Source organism: Lithobates pipiens, unplaced genomic scaffold (assembly GCF_037356315.1).
Source record: "Lithobates pipiens isolate NorthernLeopardFrog02 unplaced genomic scaffold, aLitPip1_a1.2 Scaffold_19, whole genome shotgun sequence".
NCBI lineage: Eukaryota > Metazoa > Chordata > Amphibia > Anura > Ranidae > Lithobates > Lithobates pipiens.
In genome coordinates, this window is record NW_027507764.1 from 286,465,343 (window position 1) to 286,490,230 (window position 24,888).

Genomic DNA, 24,888 nt, shown 5'->3' on the forward strand with positions numbered 1-24,888 from the left:
ACAAAGAGAAAACAACTTTTTTTATTTCAAAATTTCGGTCTATTTTTATTTGTTTAGCAAAAAATAAAAACCGCAGAGGTGATCAAATGCCACCAAAAAAAATCTATATTTGTGGGAAGAAAATGATAAGAATTGTGTTTGGGTACAGAGTAGCATGACCACACAATTGTCCTTTAATCAGTGACAGCACTGAAAATTGGCTTGAGCAAAAAGGGGGGAAGTGCCCTGTATTAAAGTGGTTACATTTTATTTACCTTCCACTTATATTTTCTTAGCTAAACTGTGTGCCAGAATGAGTTCATAAGAAATTTGCCTTGTATTAATTTGTGTGCACTGAGCTCCTAAAATATGCATACTTCACATGCTCAGGAAGATAGTGTACAGGGAAGCCCCACTTTAAGTACACTCACTTTACGTACACTCGCGAGTACAGACATACCCGCGAGTGTACGTAAAGTACCTTGCAAATACAGACAACACACACCATGCAGCCACAGTATGTCCTGAAAGAGGCGGATTTGCCTCCCAGAGTTGTCGCAAATGAAGAAGCAAAGTTCCCGCCAGCCAGCCCAGAGTTGCCTGCCAGCTGTGGCCACCAGCCAGCCTAGAGTTGCTGCCTAAACGTAAGTGGATTACTATAGAGTACTGAACAGTACTATAAACTTCACTCCCTGACACCCCCCCCCCCCCAGTACAGCCTGTGGCTCTCCACTATAGGCCCTGATCCCCCCACTGCAGCCCCTGACCCCCCAGAAGTGAAAAAAGGTATTTCTTCACTTTAAGCACATTTTCGTTTTACATATGTGCTCTGGTCCCATTTTGTACTTAAAAGTGGGGTATGCCTGTATAGCTATAATTCCATTGTACAGTACTCATTTTTTATTACACTGATAAGCATGTGCTGGTAAAACATTGGTATTATGATTGAGATGTTTAGTCTTTTCAGAATGTCAGACTGGATTGAATCCATCTACAATAGAACTGATATCTAAAGCACGTCAAATTTATGATACAGAGCTAACTTTAAAATGACTTGTATAAAATGATTAAACTCAAAAGTGGTGAATTTATTAATAGTTTGGATTACAAATAGTCATACTCCAAAAATCATTCTGTCACAACAATATTGGCTGGTATTTTAAATGATACATTTTAGTAGCAGAAACCCAAATAACAAATCCCATAAATTTGAACACACAAAATAATTATGTTGCAAAATGAAGTCTATGATTTTGCGAACAGCCTGCTTCATCTCAAACCAAATATATGTCATAGTCTAAAATGAAGTATGAATGTATAAGAACCAATTGTTATATATCATAGCTGCCTGTCAATAAATGTAAAAAGCTTACAGTAGCTTAGTTGCTCAAATTTTCTTCCTACATTAGTTACAGCAGTGGTAGAACTAAAAGAACATTTTATCATTCAGACCCCACCATTTTGAAAAGATGTTTGGAATCCATTTGATCACCAATTCCCCTCTGAGTGGTGGTTAGTCATAGTGATGGCAGGAATTTTGATTGGTCCAAGCAAGTATAAAACTACTGGTATTCATAATGGTGCCTTTAAATCATAAAACCTTGTCACCATAAGCACATTACATTACTAAATAAAGTGTTATTTATCGGCTTTTTAATGTGTGTTATTTGCACAAACCATCAAATGATCACCCTATCAAAGATAATCCTTACTTTATTACAGCATGTTGACATTTGAAATGCCAAATCACTTGTCCATTTTTTATTTATTTGTTAACAGTTGTAAAGATCAGTTTGTATTCTAAGAGCTGGTTTACACCTTTCTGCCTCCCCGTGTGTTTTTAATACCACATAAGAAGGAAAAAAGTACACATCTGGGATTATGACATGGTCCATATCACAATTTGTGCAGGCTGCAGTTTAGTGTCATCCCTTTTGTGTATTGTAAGATTTTGAATGATTATTTTCATTAAGCTAGATATTGTAACTGCTACACACTTTTTACTCTTGTTTTTTTCTGCTTGAACAAATGAATTAGATCTTTAATATCACAGTAGTATATCTATTTGTCTCCTTGTTGGGTGTCTTATTGAAGATAATGTGACACCTGCATGAACTTTTGTTACTTATGTTCTGGCAGTGAAACGTCAGTCCCAGCACTTGCCATGCATGTTGAAATAAAATGTCCTCATATGTTTGTCATTTCGCAAAAAGGGTCTGGGCATGCTGCCTCAAGCTTGTTGACCCTTCTCCTATAAGGACATTAGCCAATATGCCTAGTGTTCCATAGTGGTATACTTGAAAGTGGGGTGCCACCAAATCAGGGTTTTTTTTGTTAATGTTAGATACAAAAATACATATGCAGCAACACTTCAGTAAGAGTGCAGTTGATAATAACCTAGCATGAATCCATTGGATTAGATTGAATTCATTAGATTAAACCATTTGAGACAGGCAAAACTCTTTTTATGTATATATAAATATGATTATCCATTTTTATGGATAATATATATATGTACCATAATTATTGGCATATAACATGCACCTTAACTTCAAGAGGGAAGCTTCAGGAAGGAACTTTCCACAGACCCCCTGCATAACACAGACCCCTTAAAAATACACAGCCCCCTGCATAACACACATCCCCTTTCATTATAAAGCCCCCTACACCCCCAGAAAACCCCCAATCTCCTGAGACAGCGCTGCCAGTATACTCTAAAGTTGAGAAAACTGCCAGCCCCTTCTCTTATACCGCTTCTCCTGCGTCACTCTCATTGTAAATTATAGCTTCCAAATACCCCAATTAACGCCACTCTTTCATGGACCCGGTCATGTGATTGCTCTCCTCTCTTTCATTCACAGTCACTTGACTGCTTTTCTCCTGTAATCAAGAGCTACACACGAGGAAGAGGCGGAGCGGGAGGAGGAGAGCCGCCAGAACGAGCAGCGTTAATTGAGGGATATAGAGGCTTAGATTTACATTGAGAGTGACACAGGAGGAGTGGTATATGAGAAAGGGCTGGCAGTAATGTTTTCTGATCCTTAAAGTATGCTGGGAGCACTGTCCCAGGGCCAGGAGAGGCAGGACGGCCGGCCTGACACCGTCCCAATGGGTGCACCTAGGGCAGACCGCCCGATCCCCGCTCAGTTGGTATAAAAACAGATATTGGTGTAGAACACGCAGGCACGGTTTACCCTCTGTCTTTAGGGTAAAGAAGTGTGTGCTATACGCCGATAAATACTGTATATATAAATACCAATTTGAGTTTCCCCTAGTATTGGACTAGTGAAAATCTCTATTTCCCAATGATTTCACATCAGGTTTTTATGATCAGTTTTGATTTTTGATTTCAGGCGTAACAATAAGCCTGAATTTATTTTAATAAATGGGCCTAGTGGTGGTGAAGCAGCTTAAATGGCTTAATGGGACATTGCCTTTGTTTGATTGCATACCACAAATAATTAAAACTGAACATAGAAAAGGTCTATATAATAATATTGAAATATACATATACACATAACATTTTGGATGCTAATCTAAGCAGAAAAATCACTAGACTCCTGGGGAATTACAAACCACCAGATACTAAGAAAAGTAAGGACACAGGATCAATTAAACCAGGAAGAATACAGACGTTGGATGTCAGGAAAAAATGCAGGTGAAAATGATTGTATACCAAAGGGAATACAGGGATAAAAAAAAACAGAAAATGTCAATGTGCAAAACAGGGGAAAAATCCAGCTAGAGTAGATGCCATTGTAAATACATACATAACAAATTTTAATTCAGGAGGCCGTGTGCCACTCTGTTCCATAGTAATAATATTGTCTCATTTTTGGCATCCAGCTGTTGTAATTAACATAATGTTTTACTGTATATAACGGTTGCTAAATTGAAAGTACAGTATTTATTTTGCCAAATTGTGCTTTCTCAGTATGTATATTTGCTCTGATTTGTCTTTCAACTTAATGGATAAGTGTCTCATTGTACAGTTGTCACTTGTACGCATAATTAGTTTTTAACATTAAGGTGTTGTCCAGGACATAACGTGAATGCAAAGGTTAGGAGATTCTGTAGTGCTGGTACCATTCAAATGCATTATAGGTTGACTAATAAATGTAGGCTGTTATGACAAAATTATATTTAGCACAGAAACATAATATAATTTATATATATATTTTTATAAAGGTTTTGTTTAACTTGCATGATTTTACCATTATACAGTATATTACCCGAGAAGACTTCACAATAATTTCAGATGCTCATAGAATATGTGAATTACTTTTGTCAGTTAATATATAGTAAAATTACCTCTTCACTTATACAACATAGATAATTTGAAAATAACTTACAAATCGTTCAATCCTTTCCACGATAATCATTCAAAAGAAGCATTCATTATATCATTACTGCTTACACAGTAGTAAATGCTCTATACCCCCATTGCATTTCTATGTGCTCATCTCACATCTCATCATAGTTTCCCTAACAAAAGTGTGCCGAATTATATCCACATTTATTCATAAGAAAATACAGTCACGCAGCTTCCTATATACTCTATATCATTCTGTATTTTGGAAATAACAATAAATGATTACAAAGTTCCAGTACATCATCATAAATGAGCATGTCCTGAACAGATAGATTTGTTTCTTTATGAAGTACATCATCCATCATACCGCAGTCTCAGACACTACATCTAATTCTATAGTGGTTGGTCTTTCTGGTGTAGTAAAGATCATTATTTCTCTAGCTTTTTTGCAGTTTAACATCTTTCTTTATGATGTGATGAGCCTGATTTTATTATAGTGCAATGAAGTGAGGTGAAATAAAGTGATTATGGACCAGAAAACGAAAGTGATCCTGTGTTCACATCAAACATCCAATTACGTGTAGAAGAATAAAAAAAAAATGGAGCTTCTCCAGCACATTGAATGTTTGGAGTGATGACAGGTTCACTTGTCCTCACTCTACACATCAGTAAATCTGGCCTAGAGTTTCTTAAGTTCCCTGCATTTTACCTTACCGCACTGCATGGAGCACCTTAGTAGATCACATATATTTGGGAGCCTTTTATTTAATATAGTAACTGTGTTTTCGGTTTTTGAGTCAGCATTTAAAAATTTATTTGGAAATATACATGACCAAATTTGCCAGGCGTAACCTGCCCTCAAATAGGTTACATTCTTCTGTTTTATGTCTGTTTTGAGTAGAAGCAGTTGTTGGTATATAGAAGATATGCACAATGGGCCTTATAATTATGGCTTTTCTCTGTGCGTGAGGTCCTTGTGTGCAAAGGACTGGTGGAGTTATTGATAGATCTGTGCTGAATTTTCTTGTTAGCAAGATCCTCTGTTAAGACAGTTTGATATCAACAAGTGGGGTTTCATCTGTATCCAATTTTGTTTCCAGTTTCAGTAAAGGTTTTTCTGAGATTGAGCCTGCCTTTTCTTCATCCTGAGCTGGAAGAAGCTCAGCCTTTTCTATATCCTTTTTCTTTTTCTTCTTTATGGTGACCACTTCAGTATAGGTTTCCTCTGAGATGGGTTCCACGGTTTCATGCTCTGAAATGGACTCTTTATCATCTTCGCCAACTTCTTGACCTTCTGCTGTTGTTCGTTCTTTTTCCTTCTTCTTTTTATTGAGTTTAAATGTTTCCTTCTTGGGTGCTGCTTTTGCTATGGATTGTTTAAATCTCTCTCCAGACTGTTTCAGTCTCTCTCCAGATTGTCTCATTCTCTCCCTTCTTTCTGGAGTAACTATCCTGGTGCGAATCCTATTAACTTTTATTCCAAAGTTTTGCTTTGTCTTCTGCATGCTTTCTTTGGAAAATGCTTTCTTGATGTTGTCAATGCGCTGCATGCCAGATTTCTTTAGACGGGAAGCTCTGGTCTCTGGCACTTCATACTCCTCATCAGAAGAAAGGTCATTTGGTGGATATAATTTATCCTTTAAGTACCCATCTAAGGCTGATTCTTTTGTAACAGTCAACTTAGTTGGGCATTCAATATCCTCCTGCAAATAAAAAAAAAGTTAAATATATTAAACCTGCATTATAAATGGCATAATTTATACAGGGCAAACTGACAGTGTCTCAAGGTAGAACATCTCCCAACCCCATCATATTCACCTATCTGCACTACATTGCAGGTCCTCCCTCTTCTACAGCCAATGCTGAGATCCATTTCAGCATTCATGTCATTCTCCTGGTCAAGTGAAAATTATGGGGCCTATAAATTGTCTGCTAGGTCCTGGTTGCCTTACAGGGGAGGAGGTTTCATACTCTTCCATACTCAGCAATGATAGGAAAGATTACTGGCTGCAGATAAGCGAGGAGTGGGGGTACTGCAAAACATTAGCATAAGGAGTCAGGGACCGGGGTGGGGGGGTCGAGGGCTCTTTCCAGAGACATTGCCATATACCATGCATAGTTTTAGTCTGGTTCCTATAATCTAACTGTAAATGTTTGTGTAAATTATATATGTGATACATAAATAATACTGACTTGTGCCTGGGTTCACACTTATGCCAATTGGATTCAGGTTTCCCACACATCTCCGGGTTGGCTGTGGAGTGCACTGCAGGAGAGTCCTGTGCATGTTTGCCTCTGCTTCAGGTCTGAATCCAGGAAACAATTTGGACTGGATGCACCCTTGAAACGGTGAACAGGGATACACCGGACCCCTGCTGTTAGCCACTCCACCTGTAGTGGGAACCCAGCCTAAAATACTTTCTTGCTCAGCTGAGATTTAAAAGGCCAGACATTATGGGTCCTTTCACACTTGCGTGTATTAAGAGGCATGCAAGTTAGCACATGCATTTTTGTGTATTAAGACCATCTGCATTAAAACAGCTTTTTTCGGTATGAGCACTGTGGTGTCTTGTAAAGCTGATGCATTGGCTGTTGTATGTGTGCATTGCATTGTCATTCTAAACAAATGATATTGCAATGCAAACAGTACTATGTTTTAATGTGCATTGGGGCTGCTTTTTGCAGAAAAACATGCATTTTACTATGCTTTACTGCAACACACACATGTAAAGCTAGAAAAAAAGACCCATAATTTTGCTAGACCTACTGGAATAAAATGTTTATGTATTGTCACATAAAGATAGATATGTGATCAAAAGCTACAGATAGTGAACAAGTCACAGGAGATTGATGTAACAAAAAACATCTACTGTCTTTTATAAAATAAAATAGGATATTAGCATTTACAATATTATTTATTTTATTTATATCATTGGTACAATATTTTTTAATACTACACTGCTTTCTATTTTTAGTTTTATATAAACCAAAATTATTTAATAAATATGTGCGGTATCTATATTAGGTTGATATTTGTAAGGGCATGCCCCTATCATGTTATTGCCCAGGACTAATTATTCAATTTCCAGTATTTAAATTGAAGCAGTGCGATGCACCTGGCTGTTAAAATATTTGAATCCAGTCAGCAATGTTACTAATAAACAAATCTGGAAGACAGAGTTCCACATCTCAATGCATAACCAGGGAATGGTATGGGATTCAACAACAGGAGCCCTCTTTACTAAGGGACGATCATCATTGTGTTTGTATGTTCATTGTCATTTAGGAGATATTTCATGGAACTCTTTATGTCATGTAAATTTACAGATGCAACTGATCATAGCACTAGTATGCAAGTATACATTTCCTTTTACAGCAGTATACATCTCTATTTTACAGATTTAAGTAATGCTCCTACTGCTTTAACTCTAAAGGCTGGTAGTATTAGGTTATATACTTTAAGGCATCTGTGCTATAAAGAATTACATTCTTTGTAATAAAGAATCATTGTGAACGGATGCAAACTGTTAAAAAGAAAAGTAAATATTGTGCTGACAACACATAAATGTAAGAAACCATATATAGTAGTGGGTTCCGAGTAAAATTTATGGAGATTAGACTAATAGAGTAGTGCAGAATTTGCCAAGTAAGGGTAAAGTTGCAGACTAAGAGGTAGGCTGTGATTAATGGTACTAAGCTAAAATAATAACACCTACAGTATTCATTATTTCTCAATGCTCAAAGGAAGACAAATAATATTTAACTGTGCTCCGATGACTATCTAGAGGGGGGAACTGTAATTTTAAAGGTAGGCACCCTTAACGTAGGGCTACTGCACAGCTGCATCATGGAGATGATGAGTGTCTCTAATCTGTATTGTACTGTACATATGCAGTAATAAGAGGAACATGCCAGTTTAAGATTGTTTAGTTCAGTCTTATTTTATTAGTATTTTATAAAGTTCACAAAACACAGGAAAACATATCACAATATGTGGGGAAAAATAAAACCACTAGATATCAAATACTCAAATGATTACAGCACTTGGGAACAATCCATCCATCTATTTCTTATAAAATATAGTTAACATAATGAACATCACGATAGGATGAATACTATAAACAATAGGAAATCCAGGCACCTAGTAGAAACAATGCAGGTCTGCAGGTTTTGTATAGAATACGAGAAAAGTAGGGAAAACAGTTTAAGATTGTTTAATGGACTACAGGTATTTAGTGCTCCAGGAGTCACATTTTTCACAGTCAACAGTGGCCAGTTAGCCAGAACTGTTCTCTTCCAATAGGAAGGCAACAGGACTGCCCCAAGCCAGTGGGATGTTCCCTATCGTGACACTCTAACTAAGTAATTTAAAGGTATAACAACACGGTTCCAAAAAAATAAAATACTTGGAAGCTGATTACAATACACTATAAAGAAAGTGTAGAAACAAATGTTTTACTCTCGCTTCCCTGTTTCCTTCAGCAGAAATGAACAATAAAGTGACTGCTACAGACATAACTGACAATATTAGATAAATCTGCAATGAGAAATATATGGGAGGTGCCATTGCTGACCTCCTCATTCTAAAACATATATTTGTCTGGCTGTTATGTTGACCCTTCAGCACACGTATGCTGCTCATTGCTCAAGAAAGCAATAATATTAATACCTTTTATAAATGATATTGGGTCTGGGATCAAAAGTAACATTTCCGTCTTTGCAGATGACACCAAGCTATGCAGTGGAATAACGTCCTTACAGGATGTCTCCAATTTACAAGCCGACCTCAATGCTCTGTCTAATTGGGCGACTATGTGGCAGATGAGGTTTAATGTTGAGAAATGTAAAGTTATGCACTTGGGGGCTAAGAATATGCATGCATCATACATTTTAGGGGGAGTAAAACTGGGGAGATCCATAGTGGAGAAGGATCTGGGGGTTTTGGTAGATCATAAGCTCAATAATAGCATGCAATGCCAACCTGCGGTTTCCAAAGTCCTTTCTTGTATTAAGAGAGGTATGTACTGTATTTATTGGCATATAACACTCACTTTTTCACCATGAAAATCGGTTGCAAATAGCGGGTGCGTGTTATACGCCAATACGAAAATTTAATTTTTTTCCTGAAACGTCCCTCTTAAAATGAATGTGCGTGTTATACACCTGTGCGTGTTATACGCCGATAAATACCTCCAGAGAGAGAGAGAGATATCATTTTGCCCCTGTTCAAATCATTAGTAAGACCTCATCTGGAATATGCAGTTCAGTTTTGGGCACCAGTTCTCAAAAACAATATTGGGGAACTGGAGAAAGTGCAGAGAAGGGCAACCAAACTGATAAGAGGCATGGAGGAGCTCAACTATGAGGAAAGATTAGAGGAACTGAATTTATTCACTCTTGATAAGAGGAGATTAAGGGGGGATATGATCAACATGTACAAATATATAAGGGGTCCATATAGTGAACTTGGTGTTGAGTTATTCACTTTACAGTCAACAAAGAGGACAAGGGGGCACTCTTTACGTCTAGAGGAAAAGAGATTTCATCTCCAAATACGGAAAGGTTTCTTCACAGTAAGAGCTGTGAAAATGTGGAATAGACTCCCTGCAGAGGTGGTTCTGGCCAGCTCAGTAGATTTCTTTAAGAAAGGCCTGGATTATTTCCTAAGTGTACATAATATAACTGGGTACTAACATACAGGTAAAGTTGATCTAATTGCCTCTCAGGGGATCAGGAAGATTTTTTTTTCCCCTGCTTTAGCAAATTGGATCATGCTCTGCTGGAGTTTTTTGCCTTCCTCTGGATCAACTGTGGGTATAGAATTGGGTATATGGGATTGTATGATATTATATATATTTTTTTGTGGTTGAACTAGATGGACTTGTGTCTTTTTTCAACCTGACTGTAAATGTAAAGTCTGAAGTCCTTATCTGCATACTTTTTCTAAGCAAATAAATTAGAAAGTATTAAAGCTGGAGATCAGCAGGCAATTAGCATGTCTCTCATGGCAGGCCCGAATTCCGTTTGGAATGTTAACCCCTGTGGCGGTATTCCCGAGTCTGGCTCGGGGTGGAAGTTTTATACCAAAAGCGGTAACCCCGAGCCAGACTCGGGACCGCATCGCTGAATACAGGGAGAGATTACTTACCTTCTCCCCTGGATCCAGCGATGTCCCCCCGCTGTACGAGTGGCTCGTCCCCCGCTTGATCTATCACAGAGCCAATCTCTGTTCCCTGCGAGCGCTGCGACGCACAGGGACGGAGATCGGCACCAAATTCAAAAAGTGAAACACACAGTATACATACAGTATAATGTAATCTTACAGATTACATTGCTGTATGTAATAATTTCACATTCCCTTTGTCCCTAGTGGTCTGCCCAGTGCCCTGCATGCAGTTTTATATTATAAAAACTGTTCTTTATGCCTGGAAACTGGAGATTGTCCATAGCAACCAAAACTGTCCCTTTACATCAAAAATGATTTTAGACCAGCTAGAAAACAGCGATAATAAATTGGAATCACTTGCAGAATTGAGGGATAGTGATTTGCGGGGAGATCCGTCATCAAATATTGAAAAGTAATGACAGTGACAATTCTGCAACTGAGAAAATTTCAGTGTTTTTGATTTGATTACATTATTGAATAATTTTTATTATTATTATATTATTATTTGGTATAATTATTTATAGGTATTTATTATATTATAATTTATGATTTCATTTTTCAAACTTTATCATACCCGGGATGTCTGCTAGACTCTGGTTTGGACAGATTTAAGTGAGTTATTCCTAAGAATTACAGGACTACAATATAAAACGCCAAATTTCCATGCAAAATAATTGTACCGCTTTCAGCACCTGAAATCCGAAATAATCATACCACCAGGGAGGTTAAGGAAGAACAGAGCATTGTAATGAACTAGGAGAAGGAGTCACAAGGGCCAAGGGCTTAAACAGTCCAGAAGGTTGGTAACTGTTCCGTCAAACTTGAATTATCTCCTCCCTGGCAGGTTACACAATTTAGTATGGGAAGGCATTGCATCCTTATGCCTGTCCTCACGACTCCTGATTTGAACTGTGTGAAAGGCAAATCAAAAACTTAGCCCTACATAAAAATGTACAAGCAACACAACAAAGGACAAGAAATATTATTCTAAATTTATAGTTCTATTATATGCATAAAACAGTTCGTGAATTTCCTGGTAGGGTGTTTTGTAAATGATACTTTTCCTGTTGGGTTTGTTTTCAGTATGTGGTATTTATTCACATTTTTTTCCCACAGATCTCCCAGAAAAGCCATAGCTGAGAGAGCCTTCATTTTGCTGCAGGATTTGAGCTCAGCTGCTGATTTTAGAACTGGATTTGTTATATTTCTGAACCAATAGACTATTGCACAACAGTAATTTTCGAGAGGATAAATGTTGCAGACATTTGTCACCTTTGATTGTCCGATAGTTCCACCTGTTCACATTGTAGGACAGGCAATTAATATCTAGGCACACCCTATTGATGTGAAGTCCACACATTATAATTGTGTGATCATAGTTTTGAGAGCTTTACTACTACTGAACATGTTGTATTTAAAGCAAACCTATCAGGTTTACAAAGTTTGAAAAATCAAGGGTCTGTTTATAATAGGATGAATGTCAGATTTACCCAAGATTCCATACAGTCACCAAAAATGTATTGACATAAAAAGCTCATTGCCATCATTAATTATCATTTGTTCAAAAAAAGCTTTGCCAAACATCTGGCTATCCTCTTATTTTTTATGTTGGTTTACATGCACCATTTTTATAAAATGCATATGCAACATTTGGCACAAAGATTTACGATGTCTTGAAAAATTATTTATACCCCTTGAAATTTTCCACATTTTGTCATGTTACAACAAAAAACGTAAATGTATTTTATTGGGATTTTATGTGATAGACCAACACAAAGTGGGACATAATTGTGAAGTGGATGGAAAATTATAAATGATTTTGAAATTCTTTTACAAATAAGCATCTAAAAAGTGTGGCGTGCATTTGTATTCCACCCCCCTGAGTCAATACTTTGTAGAACCTCCTTTCCCTGCAATTACAGCTGCAAGTCTTTTTGTGTATGTCTCTATCAGCTTTGCACATCTAGAGGGTGACATTTTTGCCCATTTTTCTTTGAAAAATAGCTCAAGCTGTGTCAGAATGGATGGAAAGCAGCAGTGAACAGCAATTTTTAAGTCTTGCTACAGAGTCTCAATTGGATTTGGGCCTGGACTCTGACTCAGCCATTCAAACACATGAATATGCTTTGATCTAAACCATTCCATTTTAGCTATGGCTTTATATTTAGGGTTGTTGTCCTGCTGGAAGGTGAACCTCTGCCCCAGTCTCAAGTCTTTTGCAGGCTCTAACAGGTTTTCCTCTAAGATTGCCCTGTATTTGGCTCCATCCATCTTTCCATCAACTCTGATAAGCTTCCCTGTCCCTGCTGAAAAAAAGCATCCTCACAACATAATGCTGCCACCACCATGTTTCACAGTGGAGATGATGTGTTCAGGGTGATGTGCAGTGTTAGTTTTCCACCACACATAGTGTTTTCCTTTTAGGCCACAAAGATCACATTTGGTCTCATCTGACCAGAGCACCTTCTTTCACATGTTTGCTGTGCCCCCGCATGTCATCTCGCAAACTGCAAAAGGGACTTATGGCTTTCTTTCAACAATGGCTTTCTTCTTGACACTCTTCCATAAAGGCCATATTTGTGGAGTGCACAACTAATAGTTGCCCTGGGGTAAAATTCCCCCACTTGAGCTGTGGATCTGTGCAGCTCCTCCAGTGTTACCATTGGCCAATTGACTGCTTCTTTGATTAATGATCTCCTTGCCTAGCCTGTCAGTTTAGGTGGACGGCCATGTTTATATAAGTTTTCAGTTGTGCCATACTTTTTCCATTTTCGAATATTGGATTTAACAGTGCTCTGTGAGATGTTAAAAGTGTGGGATTTTTTTTATAACCTAACCCTGCTTTAAACTTCCCCACAACTTTGAAAAAAGAAAAAATAAAGGGCCAAAAAGGGGCTGGGGAATCACCAACCCCTGGGACTTTTAGGGTATCAAATCAAAACATTAACAAAAGGTTAAAATAAAATAATATTATTTTATTAATATTATGCAAAAATATGTTTTTTGGATATAAATTAAACATTCATAAAAACAATAATTTTGCCTATTGGTGCATGAACAGGCGTGTTAACAAAATTGACCAAGATTTCAATTAACCATACAGGAAAAACGAAGAGGAGAGCTGCAATCATTCAACATGTTTCGCCCGGATTGGGCTTCTTCAGGAAAATTATTTGAGCAGCCAGAGAATTAGCACTAAAATGATAGAATTATAGCATGAATGTTACAATAAATTACAGTAAATGATATTTACAAATAGGTCGTATTATATGCACCAACAGGATTAACTTGATGCTTCCCAAACATTGTGTTCAAATCTGACAGCAAATAGACATATAGTGCAAAGGGACAATATACAGACCTTTGTAAAGAGGTGTTCATAGTTCAAAATTTGGAATCACTACATGAATCATTATAAAAACGAGATACCTATGGGAGCCAAAAACCCATAATTTGGGGGACATACGGGTCAAAGCTCTGATTGATTCACAGAGTTGAACAAGACATTGATGTCCCCCAGGGCGCCCGTACAGAATCCATTTCAAATGTAGGCGACATATCTCCTATAAAACATAAATTGCAACGATTCAAATATTGAATATCCATAGTGTAATTATTGGAGTGTCGGTAAGTTCGGAGAGATTTACAGATAGCAAAAAAAAAAATATATATATATATATATTTTATTTCCCTCATAAAAAGGGTTTAAAGCTGAAAGCTTCATTGAGGCCAGGTGCATCAGTGGCCTTGAGGTCAAAGATCCAGCGAGCCTCGCGCTGTAAAAGAGTCTGATTATAATTGCCTCCTCTGTCACCAGGGGTAATGTATTCTAGAGCAAAAAAATGCATTTTGTTGTCGTCAAAATTATGGAATAGACCCATGTGGCGACTAATTGGGGTCTCCATTTTCTTTCCACGCACCAGGGAAACATGGCCCCTGATGCGGTGAAAGAAAGGCCTCTTTGTCTTGCCCACATAGTAGGCGCCACATTCACAGGTCATAATGTATACAATACCTACTGATGTACAGGTGACTGAGAATCTCGGTTTGTAAAGTCGTTTGTTAGGTAACAAAATTGAGTCCGAGGCAAAGATATATCTGCAAAAACTGCATTTATGACATGGCCTAGATCCGCGTACTGGTTTACAGGTAAAAAAAATCTTTTTGCATAATATTAATAAAATTATATTATTTTATTTTAACCTTTTGTTAATGTTTTGATTTGATACCCTAAAAGTCCCAGGGGTTGGTGATTCCCCAGCCCCTTTTTGGCCCTTTATTTTTTCTTTTTTCATAAATATTGGGACGTGGTATCTGTGCCGTTCAGATTCCTTTTCTCTAAAAAAACTTTTTTCTTAATGTCTCCTTCCCCACAACTTTGTCCTGACCTGTCTGGTGTGTTCCTTGGCCTTCATGATGTTGTTTGTTCACTAAGATTCTCTAACAAACTTCCGACAGCTTTACAGAACACCTGTATTTATACTGAGATTAAATTACACACAGGTGCACTCTATTTACGAATTAGGTAACTTCTGAAGGCAATTGGTCCCACTATGTTTTAGTTAGGGTTATCAGAGTAAAGGGGGCTGAATACAAGTGCACACCACACTTTTCAGATATTTATTTGAAACAATTTTGAAAACCATTTATAATTTTTCCTTCAACATCACAATTATGTGTCACTTTGTGTTTGCCTATCCCATAAACTGCCCCCCCCCCCCCAAAAAAAAAATTACGTTTTTGGTTGTAACGTGACAAAATGTGGAAAATGTCAAGGGGTGTGAATACTTTTCAAGGCACTGTACTTCTCATCATTCACCACTTTAATCTGGCCAAGACCACATTCATCAAAATGTATTAAAGATATTTTTAAATATGCAGTACAGTATTTACTCTCTGGAACAGTTGCTGCCCAGCCTAATTAATATAAATTAATGCTTCTGGTGAATGTGGATGAAGTGGTGAATATGGATGAATTCGGAAAGGTAAAGTGCCTGAGCTAGCCCTGTTTTTACAGACTTGCAAAGTGTAAGCAATGGCAAGCTTTTTTTGGATACAGCGCACAAGGGTTAGTTTGTCTGCGAAGTTATTATTGATTCACCTTTCCTAGTTGTCCTGGTGAGCAATGTCACTAAAACGAAGTAAGCGGAAATTAACATTTTTAAAATTTTCACTCGAACAAGTGGTGGTAAATGTTTTGATGGAGGCACCTGTTCAAATGATAATTGTCTAGGATGAGAACTCCTCTAACTTTGGGGCAATTTTCTCTCATTTTAACCTCTGGAGATCCGCGCTATAGCCGAATGACGGGACTACGCACTCTGTGATCAGCGAGTCAACAACAGTGCTGCACCCCAGTGCCACATATCCGTGCCCAACAGTGCCATCTACCAGTGCCCATCAGTGCCGCCCATCAGTACCCAGCAGTGCCACCTATCAGAGCCACCTATCAGTGCCACCTATCAGTGCCCATCAGTCCCATATATCAGTGGTACCTATCAGTGCCCCTTAGTGCCACCCATCCGTGCCACCCATCCGTGCCACCCATCAGTGCCACCCATCAGTGCCATCTTATCTGTGCCCATCTTTTCCCATCAGTGCCGCCTTATCTGTGCCCATCAGTACTGCCTTATCTGTGCCTATCGGTGCCACCTTATCTGTGCCTATTAGTGCCGCCTTAACTGTGCCTATCAGTGCCCACTAGTGCAGCCTACCAGTGCCCACCAGTGCCGCCTATCAGTGCCCACCAGTGCCGCCTCATCAGTGCATTTCAATGAAGGAGAAAAATGACCTGTTTGCAAAATTTTATAACAAACTATTAAATAGGATTTTTTTGATTTTTTTATTTTGCATCTTTTTTTGTTTGTTTAGCAAAAAATAAAACTCCCAGCTGTAACTAAATACCACCAAAAGAAAGCTCTATTTGTGGGAAAAAAATGATAAAAAATTTCATTTGGGTACAGTGTTGTATGGCCACGCAATTCTCATTCAAAGTGCATCAGTGCTGAAAGCTGAAAATTGGTCTGGGCAGGAGGGGGGTTTAAGTGCCCAGTAAGCAAGTGGTTAAAGACAGGAAGTAGGGGTAATCTTATCAGTAGAACACAGACAACAAACCTCTACACAGACTATCCTACCTCTAGTCCATCATGAATACTGCTACCAAATTCATCCACCTTACTACTTGATCTGTGACTGTTGCCCCTCTCTGTCACTCTATCCACTGGCTTCCACTAGCCCAATGTATAAAGTTTAAAGATGCTAACTATAACATACAAAAGTCATACACAAAACTGCTTCCAGCTACATCACCAACCTGATCTTGAGATATCGCTCAAGTTGCCCTCTCTGCTTTTCCCAAGACCTCCTTCTCTCTAGTTCCCTCGTCATCTCCTCCCATGCTTACCTCCAGGACTTCTTCAGAGCCTCTGCCATCCTCTAGAACTCCCTAACCAGATCTGTACAATACAGTTATCTCCTGCCCTGTCTGCCTTTAGGCGATCCCTAAATACTATTTTATTCAGGGACCACCTCCATCAGCTCATCCCCTACAGCTATTACCTTTTGTGCCACACTACCCTCCCTTTCACATTGTATGTTGCAACAGCAGGGCCCCCCTAATCCTGCATAGTAGTAATTGTTATCCATTAGAGGAAGCAACTGCTATTACAGATTTCTATCTTTGTGGAAGAAACAAGCAATATTGGCCAGCAGTTAGGTGGTAGCTTGGTAACTACAGAGCCATACCGCCCAACCATTCTGTATTTGCCGGGACCATACTGAGATTTCAAGTAAATCCCGTTGTCCCACAAATCTGGGCTGAATCCTGTAGTTAGGCCCAGTGCTAAAACAAGTTTCAGCACTTGACTCCACTAATCCACCAGGCAGGTGCACCACTCCCCGACCCGCCCGCTGTGCTGGCCTATCAAGGAGTTGTGTGGGTGGAACATGTTTAAGCAGTGCACATGATTTCACTTTCCAAACCTCTGGAGACCATCTGGCCTCAGGTAAGTAAACACAGTCTGTGACTGAACTTTCCCCTCTCTCTCTTCCTTCCTTCCATATAACATAGTGATTAATCCTTCCTGCCTTCCATGTACCATAGTAATCCCTCCTTCTTCTCTTCCATATACCATAGTGAACCCTCCTTCCATATAACAGTGATATTTCCTTATTCTTTCCTTCCCCCCTCTCTCTCTCAAATCTCTCTCCCTAAGGTTTAGTTCACACTAAAACATAGTGCATGAAAGGCGCGCTCCATGCGCATTTTCTACACTACATACAACCATGTTGCCCTTGCGAGATGCATATGGGTGCTCTTAATTGTTAATCACAGTGTGTTTGCAGCCACCAGGTACCATGTGGTTTGGTGCGGCCATATCTGAAAAACTAGTGCTTTGCACAGTGTCCCTATTTACTTGAATGGGTTGGGGTGGGTGGGCAGTAATGCCTGTCAATGCATCAGGGGATATAACTCCTGGCACAGCTACAAAGCAAAGCATTGCAGCTGTAATGCATGTACACCCCTGGCTGATGCCTCTGCAGCTAGGGGGAGCATTTGGGGAGGTGGTAAAACCCTGTGGCGGAGCCACAGTTTTACCAACCTTAGAACAATTAGTATGAATGAGCCCTAATGCCGCGTACACACGGTCAAACTGTATGACGTACTTAGTCTGGCGTACTTTCCTCCAGACTGTCTGTCGGACTTTCCGAACGGGCTACTTGCCCACACACGGCACTTTTTCAGCGGACTAATACGGCGCACTAAGTCCGCCGTACTATCCGCCCTACTTTTGAAATGAGCGGACTCGCCCACACACGCGGAGGAAAGTCCGCTCATTTCAAGCGCGTCTCCAGGTAGGCGGGCCCCCTAAGGAGACTTCGCTGGCCCCGCCGCCTGGTATGGACTTAAAGGGGAACCCCAACGCCGAAAAAAATCGGCGTGGGGGTCCCCCCCAAGTCCACAACAGACCCTTGTCGGAGCACGCTACCCGGCCGGCCAGGAAAGGGGGCGAGCGAGCGCCCCCCCCCTCCTGAGCCGTACCAGGCCGTGTGTCCTCAACATGGGGGGGTGCCTTGCCATGTTGATGAGAACAAGGGCCTCTTCCCGACAACCCTGGCCGTTGGTTGTCGAGGTCTGCGGGCGGGGGGCTTATAGGAATCCGGGAGCCCCCTTTAATAAGGGGGCCCCCGGATACCGGCCCCCCACCCTATGTGAATGAGTATGGGGTACAATGTACCCCTACCCATTCACCTGTAAAATAAAAGTACAAAAAAAAACACAACACACGAGATAAAATACTTTATTGCACAGCTCCGGGGGTCTTCCGTATTCGGGGGTCTTCTCGCCGGACTCCTCCGCTATCTTCTTGTAGCTCTTTTGCTAGCGGAGGAGTCCGGCTTTCTTCCTCGCCGCCGGCCTCTTCTCCCGACTTCGGGGGTCTTGTCCCCCTCTTCGGTTCTTCTGCCGGGCCACCGCGCCTTCTTATAGCTCTTTTACCGGCGGTGGCCCGGTCTTCTGTCGCCGCCGCCTTCCGTTCTTCTTCTTCTTCATCTCCAGGAGATGTTGACTCGACGCTCTCTCCGGCCACAATGCCAGGGACGCACTGCGCGGCCACTTATATAGGGACAAGGGGCGGTGTCACATGGCTTTATGTCACATGGGTTGGTGTCACATGGTGACCCCGCCCCCTTACGATGTCACAGTCCCCATGTGACATCAACCCATGTGACCAACCCATGTGACATAAAGCCATGTGACACCGCCCCTTGTCCCTATATAAGTGGCCGCGCAGTGCGTCCCTGGCATTGTGGCCTGAGAGAGAGCGTCGAGTCAACATCTCCTGGAGAAGAAGAAGAAGAAGAAGAAGAAGAAGAAGAAGAAGAACGGAAGACGGCGGCGGCGACAGAAGACCGGGCCACCGCCTGTAAAAGAGCTATAAGAAGGAGCGGTGGCCCGGCAGACGAACCGAAGAGGGGGACAAGACCCCCGAAGTCGGGAGAAGAGGCCGGCGGCGAGGAAGAAAGCCGGACTCCTCCACTAGCGAAAGAGCTACAAGAAGATAGCGGAGGAGTCCGGCGAGAAGACCCCCGAAGACGGAAGACCCCCGGAGCTGTGCAATAAAGTATTTTATCTCGTGTGTTGTGTTTTTTTTGTACTTTTATTTTACAGGTGAATGAGTAGGGGTACATTTTACCCCATACTCATTCACATAGGGTGGGGGGCCGGTATCCGGGGGCCCCCTTATTAAAGGGGGCTCCCAGATTCCGATAAGCCCCCCGCCCGCAGACCCCGACAACCAACAGCCAGGGTTGTCGGGAAGAGGCCCTTGTCCTCATCAACATGGGGACAAGGTGCTTTGGGGTGGGGGGGCCGCGCGGCCCCCCCTTCCCCAAGGCACCCCCCCATGTTGAGGGCACGCGGCCTGGTACGGCTCAGAAGGGGGGACGCTCGTTCGCCCCCTTTCCTGGCCGGCCGGGTAGCGTGCTCGGACAAGGGTCTGTTGTGGACTTGGGGGGGACCCCCACGCCGATTTTTTTCGGCGTTGGGGTTCCCCTTTAAGTCCATACCAGGCGGCGGGGCCAGCGACGTCTCCTTCGCGGGCCCCGCCTACCTGGAGACCCGCTGGAAATGAGCGGACTTTTCTCCGGGCGGGAAAAGTCCGCTCATTTCAAAAGTACGGCGGACTGGCATACACACGGCCGGATTGTCCGCCGAAATGCGAGTACGACGGACAGAATTTTCGAAAAAAAACGAAATTCTTAGTACGCCGGACTGCACGCTGAAAAAGTCAGCTGAAGCCCACACACGAGCGGACTGTCCGCTGAAATGTGTTTCGGCGGACTAAGTACGCCATACAGTCCGCTCGTGTGTACACGGCATAAGTGTTATGTTGCATATTTCTGACATTTAAGATTTTCTTATGATGATAGTTTGTTCAAGCAATGCTGCACTGTATACAGCAGCTAGGCTCAGCTTCTGTTTAATCATCCCGGTTTAAGCCACTTCCACTGTTAGGCGCAACTTGACCATGACCATCATTTAACAGTATGTGCTACACGTGCCGCAATACTTGTAATATTGTTTTTTTGGCTCCATCCCAGCGTTTCTCAGGCCCTTCATAATCCTCTGTCTATTTTAAGCTCTCTGTCTGTTTTCAGTGTATACAAAACCATATGTATTGGAAGTTTTTTTAATGTTTATGCTGAGGTTTATGTGTGTCTCTGAAACTCTAGCTTGTGGCACAGCAATCAAAGCCTATTTTATAGGTACAAGGAAGACCAGGTTTTGCTTAACTACTCTCCTTAAGCCCCACCCACTGTCCTTTTTGACCACACCCACTCTTTGTGCATTATATCTCGCTGAAATGTTCCTCATTCTCAGGTTCAAAAGTTGTGAAGTATCCTGAACTTTTTTTTTGTGAAGCTAGACACACAGGGCTTTATTTACTAAAGGCAAATCCACTTTGCACTACAAGTGCACTTGGAAGTATAATTGAAAGTGCAGTGGCTGTAGATCTGAGGCAGACGCGCAAGGAAAATAAAAACAAAATTTTTGCGCATGATTGGATTATAGAAATCAGCAGAGCTTCCCCTCATTTCGATCTTCCCCTCAGCTCTACAGTGACTGCACTTCCAAGTGCACTTGCAGTGCACTTGTAGTGCAAAGTGGATTTGGCTTTAGTAAATAAACCCGATGTCTATTTTCCTGTTAGAATGGATGGAGAATGACTGAAGTGTGCTGAAGAGCCTAGGAGTTGTTTGATACTGGAAATGCTACCTATTTGTTTTATTTTTTTACTGGTGATAGCCAGTATAAAATCTGAACACAAACATAAGACACATTTCGTTTTTGGATACCTGAAAATTTTGAGCCTAAAAAATACATCCTAAAACTGTTTTTTTTTAGGACATATCTCTTATGTCCAGCTGTTCTCCCCTTTCACTATTATCAGCTGTCAAAATGAAAGCTGTCAATTGCTTTATACTATACATGTACCATAGTGATTCTTCCTGACTTCCATGTACCATAGTGATCCTTTCTGTCTATCATGTACCATAGTGACCCTTCTTTCCTACTTTCCATGTACTAAAATAATCCCCCCTCTTTTTCTTCCATATACCATAGTGATTCTTCCCTCTCTCTCAAATCTCTCTTCCTAACGGTTGATTCACACTGGAACACAGTGCAGAAAAAGGCACGTTCTTAGTGCATTTCCCACACCACATACTTCCTTTGTGAGACACATGTGGGTGCCATTAATTGTTAATGACAACGTGTTTGCAGACACTAAACCCCATGGTACCTCAGTCCTATGTGGTTTGGTGTGGCATGATTTGAAAAAGTAAAGGCATACCCCACTTTTAAGTACACAATGGGGTTTATTTACTAAAGCTGGAAAGTGCAAAATCAGGCTCACTTCTGCATAGAAACCAATGAGCTTCTAACCCCAGCTTGTTCAATTAAGCTTTGGTAATAAAATCTGGAAGCTCATTGGTTTCTATGCAGAAGGGAGACGGATTTTGTACTTTCAAGCTTTAGTAAATAAACCCCATTGTGTACTTAAAAGTGGGGTATGAGTGTAGTGCTTTGAAGACAGTCCCCATTCACTTGAGTGGCTTGCGATCAGAGGGCAGTAGTGCCCACCAATGCATCAGGGGATATAACTTACAGTCCTAAAACTTCAATAACATTTTTATGTCCAGCTGTTCTTCCCCTGACACTATTACCAGCAATTACCAACTGTTAATCTGAAAGCTGTTAATTGCTTTATACTACTCAGCAAGGGCAGCTGTCAAAATGCACAAACCCATAAAATCATACTTGTGGATAGATAGTTTACAAGCGTCATTGAGTAAATACAATGAATAAATGTATTGTTTTAGTGCATTTATGATTTTATTCATATGTAGATAGGTGTGACCTTCAGCCCATATATGACATCACTAAAAGAAACTTTCAAGTTATTGTTTTCAAAATGTGCCCCTATATTATCTGTTCCCTTATAACCCGAATCAGTTCAAATTAACTCCTTCCTTCTCTTTTCTATTTTTCTGCTGATTTGTATTTTATTTCAATTCATTTGGCCAGTATTATTTATTTTTTCATTTTTATTCAGTCTGATTGCTATATTTTCAGTGTTGCATAAAAGAAAACAGACATTTCGAAAAATGCCTTTTTTCATTTGAAAATAGCGTTGCCATGTTCTGTACGAAATACAGACTTTTAGTCTAATTTTAACCAAAAAAATCTTTTTATTTATAGTAAAACTACTGTTTAAAGAAGGAAAAAAAAATATGGTCAAAACAAAAATTTTAAATTAAATGTTGTATGCCATATTGTTTATAAATTTCATATAATTTTTGTTTTTTGGCAAAACACTATTTCCAAAAGAAAGGCTAGTGACCTAATTCCCCTTCTCCACCCACCAACCCCCCCCCCCCCCCCCCAAAAAAACAATGTCTTTTGCTCTATTGTCTTAAGTAATGAAAACGTTATCATCAAATAAACAGGCCCATGGCAGAAATATAAAAATTGCTCTAATCCATAACAGGTATAAAGGTACCAGAGCTGAAGTGGTTAAACTCTGAGAACTGGACATTATGAGTACCCAGTGCTTCCAAGTAGACATAATAGCAATTAAGTGAGAAAAAAGCACCCAAGATGCACTGGAAGGCTGCCAAGGAGCCGCTGGAAGGAGCAGAGCAGTGAGAGCACCTCCGGATCAAGAGGGAGACTCGGCACTGCCACGGCTGGCCATCAGGTTCCCGGGAACATCCTACACATACCTACCCGCATGCAGAGCCTGAACGGGGGAAGAGGCAGAGGAAGGACTCCAGATAGGGACAGGGCTATGTGATCTTTCTTATCCCTTCCCTCTTTCTCTCAGCCACCCCCTCTCTCTCACACTCTACCCCTCTCTCTCTCATTCCCCCATTTCTCAGGCCCCTCTGTCTATCAGCTCCCATCTCTCATCCCCCCTCTGTCTCTCAGCCCCCCTCTGTCTCAGCTCCCTCTGGCTCTCAGCCCTCCCCTCTGTCTCTCAGCCCCCTCTCTCTCTCAGCCCCCCCCCCCTCTGTCTCAGCTCCCTCTGGCTCTCAGCTCTCCCCTCTGTCTCTCAGCCCCCTCTCTCTCAGTCCCCACTCTGTCTCTCAGCCCTGCTTCTGTCTCTCAGCCCCTTCCCCCATCTTAGTCCTCTCTCTCTCTCAGTCCCCCTCCGTCTCTCAGCCTCCCCTCTCTCTCACTCACCCCCCCGCTCTCTCTCTTTCTTGCCCCCCTCTCTCATACTCCACCCCTGTCTCTCTCAGCCCCCTGTCTCTCAGCCCCCCTCTCTATCCCTCTCTCACCCCCCTCTCTCACACTCCACAACTCTCTCACACACCTCTCTGTCTCTCAGCCCCCTCCTCCCTCTCCCTCACCCTCTCATGATATACAATAATGGATGTGGGGGCCTTTTGGTGGATGGGGGGCAACATTTAATTCTTGGACCCAGGCAGCACAATGTCTTGGGCCAGCCCTGAAAAACTGCCATCACTGATCAACCAGAGATAGTAATACATAGTACTATGAAAAGGTACTGCACTGTTTAATCGTGTGCAAAAGACCACTGTAAAATGTGCAAAACAAGCAACAAGTGTAATACGTAGATCATAAGCTTAATAATAGCATGCAATGCCGAGGTGCGGTTTTCAAAGCGAGCAAAATCCTTTCTTGTATTAAGAGAGGTATCGACTCCAGAGAGAGAGAGAGATCATTTTGCCCCTATAAAAATCATTAGTAAGACCTTGGGAGTTATTTACGAAAGGCAAAGACACTTTGCACTATAAATGCACTTGAAAGTGCAATCGCTGTAGATCGCTGTAGATCTGAGGGGAAGTTCTGAAATGAGTGGAAGAGCTGCTGATTTTATCATCCAATCATGTGCAAGCAAAAATTATGTTTTTTATTTTCCTTACATATCTCCCTCCGATCTACAGCCACTTTCTTCCAAGTGCACTTGCTGTGCACTTGCAGTGCAAAGTGGATTTACCCTTAGTAAATAACCCCCCTTATCTGGAATATACAGTTCAGTTTTGGGGCACCAGTTCACAAAAAGGATATCGAGGAACTAGAGAAAGTGCAGAGAAGGGGAACCAAACTGATAAGAGGCATGGAGGAGCTCAGCTATGCGGAAAGATTAGAGGAACTGAATTTATTCTCTCTTGAGAAGAGGAGAATAAGGGGGGTATGATCAACATGTACAAATACATAAGGGGTCCATATAGTGAACTTGGTGTTGAGTTATTCACTTTATGGTCATCACAGAGGACAAGAGGGAAAATGTTTAGGGGAAAAGAGATTTAATCTCCAAATACGGAAAGGATTCTTCAAAATAAGAGCTGTTAAAATGTGGAATAGACTCCCTGCAGAGGTGGTTCTGGCCAGCTTAGTAGA

At 41.1% G+C, this 24,888-nt stretch overlaps 1 protein-coding gene across 1 annotated transcript in view; it reads right to left on the minus strand.

Moving 5' to 3' along the window:
* Positions 1-1,046: 1,046 nt before the first annotated feature.
* The window catches only part of CAVIN4 (caveolae associated protein 4), a 59,063-nt gene continuing 35,221 nt past the window's right edge, over positions 1,047-24,888 (minus strand). The window contains exon 2 of the mRNA XM_077491995.1: positions 1,047-5,994. Within this exon, the coding sequence (XP_077348121.1) occupies positions 5,335-5,994 (660 nt within the window). The 3' untranslated portion in view covers positions 1,047-5,334. The remainder of the gene's footprint in view (positions 5,995-24,888) is intronic.